Source organism: Atta cephalotes, assembly GCF_000143395.1.
Source record: "Atta cephalotes unplaced genomic scaffold scaffold00014, whole genome shotgun sequence".
NCBI lineage: Eukaryota > Metazoa > Arthropoda > Insecta > Hymenoptera > Formicidae > Atta > Atta cephalotes.
In genome coordinates, this window is record NW_012130078.1 from 2,537,959 (window position 1) to 2,548,718 (window position 10,760).

Genomic DNA, 10,760 nt, shown 5'->3' on the forward strand with positions numbered 1-10,760 from the left:
TTGAGGCTATCCAATCATCAATACAATTTATGATATCTTCATATGATGTGAAGTGCTGCTCAGACAGGCCATGCGTCATTGATCAGAACAAGTGGTAGTCGGAAGGAGCAATGTCTGAAGAATACGGCGGGTGGGATAGAACTTCCCATTTGAGTGTTTCTAAGTAGGTTTTGACTGGCACCGCAACATGTGGTCGAGCATTATCATGCAGGAAAATAATTTTGTCATGCCTGGAGTAGTAGTGGATTTCTCCTTGAGTGCTCGGCTCAATCTCATTAATTGTGTTCGGTAGAGAACAATGGTCTCATTCGGTTTGAGCAACTCATAATACACGACACCAAGCCCACCAAATACACAACATGAGTTTTTTTCCATGAATATTCGGCTTGGCTGTCGATGTTGAAGCATGACCAGGTGGACCACATGATTTCTTCTTCTTTGGGTTATCGTAGTGGATCCATTTTTCATCACTAGTGACTATATAATGCAAAAGACCCTTTCATTTATACCTGGCAAGCAGCATTTCACATGTGAAAAATCGGTGTTCAACGTCGGCTTTTCAACTCGGCTTCAGTTCATATGGAACCCAATTCCCTTGCTTTTGAATTATTCCCAATGATTTCAAACGATATGAAATTGTTTGTTGAGTCATACCTAATGTAAGTGCAAGTTTTTTTTGCGTTTGGCACGAATCTTCATCCAATAATGCTTCCAATTCCGTGTCTTCGTACACTTTCGGTCTTCCGCTACGTTCTTTGTCTTCGACGTCAAATTCACTGTTCTTAAATTTTTGAAACCACTCACGACAACTTCTCTCACTTAAGGCAGCATCACCATATGCTTCTACTAGCAATCTATGAGCCTCAGCTGCAGATTTCTTCAAATTAAAGAAGTAAATCAAAAGTTCCTGCAAATGACGCTTATTCGGCTCAAAACTCGACATTTTCGTACAAAAAGAAATATATGATGCTGATACAAAATCGCTAATATTTCAAGGTTATGGTGTTGCCGGATGTCCAATCTTACGATATATCATTTACATCAAATAATTTTAACTATAATTTATTAGTGGCGCCGTCTTTAGCGGAAACTTATTTGTACTCCCTTAAATTATTTTTTTCATGTAAATTTATATTACTTTCCAATAGTAAAGCAATATGTAAGCGAAATTTTTCCAAATTCTAAATCCATGTAATGGTTGTATTTTTCTGTAGTGTCTTTTAATGTAATAGTAGTTAATGTAATGTAATATGTTTTCCTGCAGGTGTTAAATATTGAACTGAAATAATATTGGGACAATATCCGGTCAATAAATCGATAAGAAAAACAATTTATTAAAATCAATGTTTGGAAAATAAATTATTTCTAACCACATTTTAAAATGATCTGTAAGAAATATAAATGTTAAATTAATAACTATTTTACAATACGACTGTTATGAGATTCTTAAATAAAATATAAAATATATAATATTATATATATCATAGAAATGACACAGAGATCATAATTTCATGTTAGAGTGCGGTTGGACAGGACAAGTAATTCGAACACATTTAATTCAAGATACACATTTATTAAATAGCAGGTAACACATAACAGACGTAAGTCTGTATCACATAGATGAATACTCTAACTCTAGGTTAACATATAAAAGAAAATTCTTGGCAATGTTTGATAATAACGTGTTATGGATAGTTGAGTCGAACAACGATAAAAAGGCACGATAAAAGAAGAACAGCAAGGTAAAGTTGTATACGCTACAGTGAAAGTGAAGAATCTAAAGATTATCGATAAATGGCTGACTATCGACGATCAATCAATAGATTATGAATAGCAGAAATTGAATCCCCAACACTCTCCCTCAAGTTCAACGCTCTGTGTCGGAATATTGCAGTCCATGACGTTTTTGGTAGCCCTTGATGAGAACGTCTGGCAGCATTTGCTCCGTAAGTAAGTAATCTGTCTTATGAGTTTTTGCAGTTGTTTTCTCCTGAATGTAATAGTAATAGATGTCAATGTGTTTCGATCTAGACTGTGATAGATTGTGCGCTAGTTGCTTGGCTCCTTGATTATCATTGAAAAGGATAATCTTAGCCAACGTGTTGAGGCCCAGTTCAGCTAAGAAACGAACGAGATATATGACTTTCTTGACCGCGTGCGTGAGTCCTGTGTACTCCGCCTCTGTAGAAGAAACAGCAACAGTTCTTTGCTTTCTTGATTCCTAAGAAATGGCTGCTCCTGCAAAAATAAAAGCCATACCCGTGTAAGAATGTTTATCAATAGGACAATTGTTCCAATTGGCATCCACATAGCCGACAAGATCCTTTTGAGTGTATTTGAAGGATAGGGCGAAATCCGTAATGCCCTTTAAATATTTGAGCGCATATGTTTGGTGGCCGTCCAATGTTTCTTCTTGTTATTGCAATTGAATTGGCTTAACACGCTCACGACGTGAGCAATGTCAGGACTAGTACTAACTGCCAGATACAATAGACTGCCCATGAGTTCTCGATATGGAATAGTATTTTCCAAGTCTTCAGCATTTTTAGCATTTGATACTAACCATAGCAGTGTTAGTAGGCTTGCAAACAGTTATTCCGAATTTCCATAACAGATCTCTAATGTATCCTACTTGGGAGAAACTGAATCTTTTTCCTTGGTGATCTCTATTCCTAGACAGACTACTCCTAGACAGTATTTTGTCTCCCCAAGATCTCTAAGAGTGAATTTATTTTTCAATGCCTAATATCTCTTACTTTTGCATAATTTCTAGAGGTGATTAAAATATCGACATGAACGAGAATAAAAACTGTTCTGTCCCTGTCTGTGATACAAGGATTAGTATTTTTTAAGAGATTAAGTCTAATATTTTTAAGTGCGTTCCATAACTTTAGATACCATCGACGTCCGGACTGACGCAATATTCCATATATTGCCTTTCGTAGAAGATAAACTTAGCGTCCTTGATGAAACTGTGATAACATAGTTTTGGCTTTATTTCGTAATTTTTTTGTGGATTCGAGTTGTATCATTCTTGTAAGCATTTCTTCTAGAGTTCAAGTGCTTCCATGTATATTATGGTATTCATGTCCCCGTAGATATGTCGAGATAATATCGAGCTGCGATATTGTCATTCCCAGTTCAGCTGACAGGGCGACCCCAGTCTCAATGAATCCAGTCACGGGTATCGAAAGTATCTTCAAAATCGACTGCAGGACGTTGAGAAAAGCCTTTTACAATAAGCTTTCCTAGTCGTTTCTATATAGCATCCCGTAATGATACCGGAGAATGAAATCTCTCCTGCAAGGAAGGCATACATAGAGTCATGCCACCCCATTTCTTCTAAGGACGTTTCCACAATTATGAGCTAGTTGCTACTGTTCCTTAGATAGATATTCCTTTCTTGGAAGGTTTGATTTATTAGTGCTGATTTATTGCTCCTCTAGAGCATCCGGAATCTTGTCTGGAGAATATGATGTCTCCCGCCTTATCTCCTTCGTGATTGGTAAATGTTCTCTCGATGATCTGTTGACATTATCAATTGGCACGGAGGGAGGGTAATGATTTGGTCTAATTAATGTTTCCTTTGATTCCTGTGGAATTTTGAGATAGTCATTTCTTGTTTTCTTGATGATGGTACCTTCGGATAATTCCTTTGTGCTGAATTCGTTAAGGAATTTGATGTTCCTGGACGTGGATTCTTTGGTCACTTGGAAGCCATACTCGATACGCTTTCGATATTTCGGAGCATCCGATGAAGATATCCTTTAAGTTTCGTGCTTCAAATTTTCCCTTGTTGGGGGACTTGTTCAAAATAAATGTTTTGCATTCGAAAATCCTTAAGTAGTGTATTTGGACGTTTTTCGAAGGGAGTTCCGAAGTCCAAATTCTTGGTGATTCAATTTCTAATATATATTCTAATATAGTTCGCTTTGTAATGGCTTCTGCTAAAAAAAAAGGTGGCAACTCAGATTGGATCATCATGCATCTTGCTGTTTCAATCAGGTTTTTGCGCTCGGCAACGCCATTCTACTTAGATGTGTGAGTTATCATCAGACGACGACGAATTCCATAGTCTTTGAACAATTTATCTCGGAGTTGCAGTATTTCTTACCGTTATCGGTTTAGACGGCTTTAATCTTTCGTCCAGTTTGATTTTCGGCCATCTTGTTAAATTCTTGAAATTTTTCACTTCGTTTTTATTTCGCATAAAATACTATTCGGTATCCCTATGATCCACGATGTCTAGTCATATCGCCTAATTGCATCGATGAACCCACGAGATGTCGATTGCTCAATTATGCGTCACGCGTAATCGATCGAAAAATATCAGATCATCTCGGCTGCTCTAACTGTCGAGTCGACAGCACGCGTCTCGTCTCGCGAAAAGGTTATCGCCGCGCTACCGCTAAGATCCTTCTGTATCCGCTATGAAACACGTTCTCCCGCGTTCGAGGCTTATTTAATAAAATTTGGAAAGCAGAGAAGATTTCATTTTTCTCGACCGAGTGCCCTCGAAGTAGTAATTCCGCGGGAAACGCTCGGACGGTAATCGCCTGGCCACGCCATTACGATCTCTTCATGTGCTCAGCGAAATCGCCAACATTCCTTTGGTCTTTTGAGCCGGATACTGTCAAGTATTTGGCTGTATTTGGCTTCGGTGAAATGGCGAGCAGCAATTTGACAGTCAATTAAGGATACCACATCGAGACAAGAAAGGCATCGCAGTAGCAACGATCAGTGCAAGCGTCGCATCAGCGGCAGCACACAATTCATAAAGCAGTCGCAAGGCCCGCATCTAAGCATCAGAAATGCAGCCCGGCTCATATTACGTCGTATCCTGACGAAGAATCAACATTTTACGAGCGGAATCCTGCCGACAGCGGAAAACAAGGCCCAATCCAGACGACGTGCAAGGGAAGTCATCCCTCAACGGCGCACCATCTGCGAGAGGAACATTTCCGTCTAACAACGTTCGACTGGAAGGCATCTAGCATCTATTGCATCCTCTCCTAGGATTAATTGCGTGCGTAATAAAATAAGGAAGACCATTGTTTCCGTTGCTAACCAAGTTTTCTCCCCCGCGTCCGTTGCGTGTATGCGTACGCATTTACATTCAAGATAGTCGACCAACTAGAAGCGCCGATACTTAAGCGATAGCGCGCGACCATAAAGACATGTACGCGTATCAGAACTTATGTAGAGTCAATCGCCGCCATTAGCCCGTCAATAGTGGCTCAACTCGAAGAACGGAAAGCGAAACTCGAGCAATATTGAGCGGAATATAACGATGTGCATCTAGAATTGCGTCTAGAAGTGCATCTAGAATCATTAGATGAGTCCGAAAGCTGCGATCGAGACGGCTTCGAGGAAGTGTTCTATGCGTTATCCGGTAGAATCCGCTCATTTCCTCTTCGCCGACATTGCGAGCGTCCATCTTTTCTCTGTTCTCCTCAAGTGTTCGCGAATTAGATAATAGTATGCACATTCGGTTGCCTAAGCTAAATTTGCCGACATTTTCCAGCAAGTACGATGAATGGTTCCCGTTTTTCGATATATTCAACTCGGTTATCCATTCCAACGCCTCGCTCTCAAATACGCAAAGATTTCAGTATCTACGAGCGTCACTCACCGGCGATGCAAGCGCTGTAGTCAGTTCATTGGAATTGTCGGACGCTAGTTACGATGTCGCATGGTCAATTCTCAGGGAGCGATATGACAACAAGCGTGTGATTGTTCAAATTCACGTCAGTGCTATATTCGATTTGCCGACTATGACAAGGAAAAATGCAGTCAAGCTCAGATGATTCTCTGATACCGCCACAAAATATTTGCATGCCCTTCAGGCATTGAAGCGTCTCACGCTGCATTGGGATGATCTTCTCGTTCATCTTCTAAAAATCTCTCAAAACTTGACTTACTCACGTTACGTGAGTGACGAACCTCGTTAGTGGGCAACGAGCTGCCATCGCTTAAGCAGCTGTTAGATATTATCGCTCATCGATATCAGGTGCTCGAGCCTATCACAAGGGCTGGCTCTATTTCCGCAAGGAAGATCGAGGCAAAATCGCAGCCAAATGCTAAACGTGTCACCGTTAAACTTAAATGCAGCTTCTGTCAAGGAGAACACCTCATTTATTATTGCAAAAATTTCGTGGCACTTCCAGTATCACAAAGAGTCGCAGAAATTCGCAGTCGCAAACTCTGCGTCTCTTGCTTGCGCTCCTCTTCTCATGCATCAAGCAAATGCACTTCCGGTTAATGCCAGGCAAGACACAATATGCTGTTTCATATGTCCTCAGCCGCGGACCCATTGACTTAACAATACCGATAAGGAAGTTGCACCTAATGCAATTCTTCTTCCCTCCTTTCTAGCGAATTATGCCTCAGAATCATCAAATAGCGAAGAAGCCATGCTTTCGACTACGGTTGTGCTCGTCTGCGATAGCGACGGCTCGCGCAGGGCGTGTTGAGTTTTGTTGAATTGCGGATCGCAAACGAACTTCACAATCAAGAAATTTGTGGAAGCTCTCGGTTTGGAAACGCGTCCATTAAATGTCTCGATCTCCGGCGTCAATGGCACGATAACTTCGTCCAATTACGTGGTTAGGATCAAATTACAATCGCGACTCAACTCATACACCGCGGCTATCGAATGCATCGTTACTAATCAGATTACTGATAAAATTCCGGCGGTTTCTTCGGCGTGGGACAAATTTAATTTTCCGCGCAACATTCGTTTAGATCCGCGATTTCACATATCGTCGGACGTTGATCTTTTAATCGGAGTGGACTTGTTTTGGAATCTGATATGCGTCCGTTAGGTCAAATCTTCAGACAAGCATCCAATTCTCCAAAAAACGCGACTAGGCTGGATTTTGGCGGATTGTTTGGACGGCACCATATCGACCGCCTCAAAGGTCTGCTCGTTCCATGCGTCCGTAACTAATGTGGAATTACACGAACATGTCAGTCATGCCTGGCAAATGGACGACATCTCCACGCAATCGCACAATTACATGATAGAGGAAAACATTTGCGAGGGTCACTTTTTAGACAACGTGTCTCAGAACTCTCAAGATATATCGTCAAGCTTCTAATTAAAGAATAAATATTAAATAACATTGACGATTCGCATGAGTCTGCTCTCAAGCGATTGAAGGGCATCGAGAGACGTTTCAAGCGCGATCCTATACTTAAATTTCAATTCGCGGCGTTTCTCGATAAATATGTATCGTTAGGGCACATGCGATGCGTAGAGTCGTCCACTGCGGAAGAAACAATATCGTTTTATCTTCCATACCACTGCGTCTTCAAAACGGTTAAGCAAGCATCGAAAATCCGTGTTGTATTTGATGCATCTTGCCACAGCAATTCCGGCATATCGTTAAACGACGCGCTTCAGGACCGACTGTTCAACAAGATTTGATGTCAATTCTAATGCGCTTCCGTTTTTTCACTTATGTTATCATCGCTGATCATCATAAAAATGTATCGGCAAGTCTTAGTACATCCGTCTCAGATGCGCCTGCAGAGAATTCTCTGACGTAACGACCGCTCTGCTAACGTCGATACGAACTCATTACCGTCACTTACGGTACAGCTTCCGCGTCATTCTTGGCCACCAGATGCCTCAAGCATTTGACCGAGCAGCACGCTCATCAATTCACTCGCGGTTCAGCATGCGTCCTTCGAGATTTTTATGTCGATGACATGCTCACCGGAGCGGATACAATCGAATTAAAATTTGATGAAATTATTCAACTATTAAAATTAGGAGCATTCGAGTTAAGCAAATGGGCCTCGAATTGCTCTGAACTATTACAAATAGACAATCGTGACCGTATGCCAATTATCATCGGAGATAACGTCACGGACTCATGTATTTTGGGCATGCAATGGAATCAATGCCAAGATACGTTTCAATTTCTCTGCAAACTTGATGCAGAACCTCACGTTGTATCAAAACGAATCATACTTTCCGAGGTCGCTAAATTGTTCAATCCTCTGATCTTTCTGAGTCCGATCATTGTGATCGCAAAACTCATCTTGCAAGATTTGTGGCAATTGGTCATTCAATGGAACGAGTCTGTTCCTCAGGACATCCACACTCGTTGGATTGCTCTCAGAACGTAGATGAACAATTTGAATCAATTAAAAATTTCTTGATGTGTTAAATTCGATGTTCATCAACCAATCGTGGAAGTGCATGGATTTTGCGATGCCAGCCAATGCGCGTTCGGAGCTTGCATATACCTTCGCACCAAGCTCTCAACGACCATCGCTCCAAGTTGCTGTGCTCAAAGTGTCTCGCGTCGCGCTGCTCAAAACCGTCTCGTTACCGCTATTAGAGCTATCGGCCGTTTTACTATTGGTGCGCTTAATCAACAAGATTAGAGAGTCTTTGGAACTCTCGCAATGCTCGACTTATCTATGGTCGGACTCAACGATCGCATTAAACTGAATAACCCCCCTCGCGGCGATGGTCAGTCTTTGTGGCAAATAGGGTGGGTGAAATTCAGCGCCTAACAGAAGTTGAATGCTGGCGCCATATCGCATCCCCCGACAACCCTGCCGACACATTGTCGCGTGGGATAAATTTCCATGGCTTAATCGATGCGGAGAGGTGATGGAATGGCTCCGAATTCCTAAAATGGAATGAAGAACATTGGCCGCCCAGTGTCTTCTCGCATTTAGACAATGATCTTCCCGAACAAGGGAAAATCGCATCAGCGCGACGCGAGACACTTTGAGCACAGCAACTTGGAGCGATGGTCGTTGAGACCGAGCTTGGTGCGAAGGTATATGCAAGCTCCGAACGCGCGTTGGCTGGCATCGCAAAATTCGTGCACTTCCACAATTGGTTGATGAACATCGAATTTAACACATCAAGAAAGCCGTTTCCACTTTCCATCCCTGCATCATTGACGACTTACTAAACAAGTGTTCCAATTTAAACAAAATATGCCGCATCATAGTGTATTGTTTAAGATTATCCAAGGCTCACCGGGAGCACAGAATATCTACTTTCGTGTCCTCCGCTGAAATATCTACCGCCTTAGATTGTATTTGCAGAGCAATGCAACAGCGAGCGTTTTATCGCGAATATGAAGCATTAGTCAAGAACGAAATTGTGAATACTTCTAGTAATATCTTATCGCTATCTCCATTCTTGGAGATGAAAGCGGACTAATGCGAGTTGGCGGGAGATTAAAAAATTCGAATCTCGCGTTCAATCCAATTCTCCTGCCACGCAAATACATATTGACCCAATGTATTATAGAGCGTGAACACACTCGAAACTTACACGCGGGTTTGCAAGCCACGATGGCTTTCGTGCACTAACGCTTTTGGCTGCTATTATATCATTGTGATCCGTGCGATACGTGGAATAATACAAAAATGTGTAACCTGTTTTAAGGCCAAACCTAATCAATCAGAGCCCTTAATGGGCTCACTACAGGCCAGTAGAGTTAACGTATCTAGATCTTTCTCTCGCTGCGGCATAGACTATGCCGGGCCGCTCTTGTTACATGAGGGAAAGCGTCGAAACGCGCGAAATCACAAAGCGTACGTTTTGCTTTTTGTGTGCTTCGCCACGAAGGCGGTCCATCTAGAGTTAATAAGTGATCTTACATCCGAAGCCTTTATTGCCGCTTTCAAGCAATTCATTTCGCGTAGGGGTTGACCCGTGCACATATATTCAGACAACGGGACCACCTTCGTGTGCACGGATAAACAAATTCAAGAATTATACATGTACAATGATCCACAAGTCCAGTTCGAGAAAATCAAAAATTTTCTTCGCGAATTAAAAATTTCTTGGAGCTTCATCCCGCCTAATGCACCTCATTTTGGAGATTTATGGGAGGCAGCCGTAAAATCTACAAAATATCACATGATTCGGATCGTGGGCAAGGCTCATTTGACCTTTGAGGAAATGCAAACGACCCTCTGTGAAATTGAGGTGATCCTCAATTCGCGTCCCCTATTACCATTAAGCGCCGACCCTAACGACCTAGCGTATCTAAGTCCGAGACATTTCTTGGTTGGCACGACTTTAAATGGTCTTCCTTGCGTTGACTTGAGCGATGTCAACGAAAATAGACTACGGTGGCAACGCGTAGAGCAAATGCGGCAGCATTTTTGGCGCAGATGGAGTAATGAATATCTTCATTCTCTACAAGCCCGAACCAAATGGATGGCTAGCAAGAGAACTCAGCTGTCAACTAATCAACTCGTGCTCATAAGGCAGCCGAACCTAGCTCCGCTTCAGTGGGCAATGGGACGGGTCCTGGAGGTTCATCCTGGTCGACGGCATTGCTCGTATCACAACTATCAAGACTGCCAAGGGTTCTTACGTGAGGCCACTGTCTAAACTATCAATATTACCAATTTAAATCTAGTCGATACCTTACCAAACATTTAGTTCTAAGTGTCTTTAGCTATTACATTCTGATTATATCGCATCTTACGCAGGCCTCCTTTACGTTCATTAAGGATGTCTTATTATATTATTTTTTTCTTTTTCACTTATTATATCGCTTGCATACTTAAATATTAATACACGTTGATTTTCAGTGCAATGACTAAATGTGACATCAAATCGTATCAGAGTAATTCGCGTTTCATGTTATGCCAATGAACTCATGCTTGTATGTCATGTTGAAAGTCAATCCTTTCAAGGAAGGCGGCGTGTTATCCCTATGATTCACGACGTCTAATCATATCGCCTAATCGCATCGATGAAAAATCGATGA

At 41.8% G+C, this 10,760-nt stretch overlaps 1 protein-coding gene across 1 annotated transcript; it reads left to right on the top strand.

The window, feature by feature from the left end:
- The first annotated feature begins 9,757 nt into the window (after nucleotides 1-9,757).
- LOC105617863 lies at nucleotides 9,758-10,378 on the top strand. Its single transcript, XM_012199407.1, has one exon. The coding sequence runs from the start codon at nucleotides 9,758-9,760 to the stop codon at nucleotides 10,376-10,378; it is 621 nt and encodes a 206-aa protein (XP_012054797.1).
- Nucleotides 10,379-10,760: the final 382 nt, after the last annotated feature.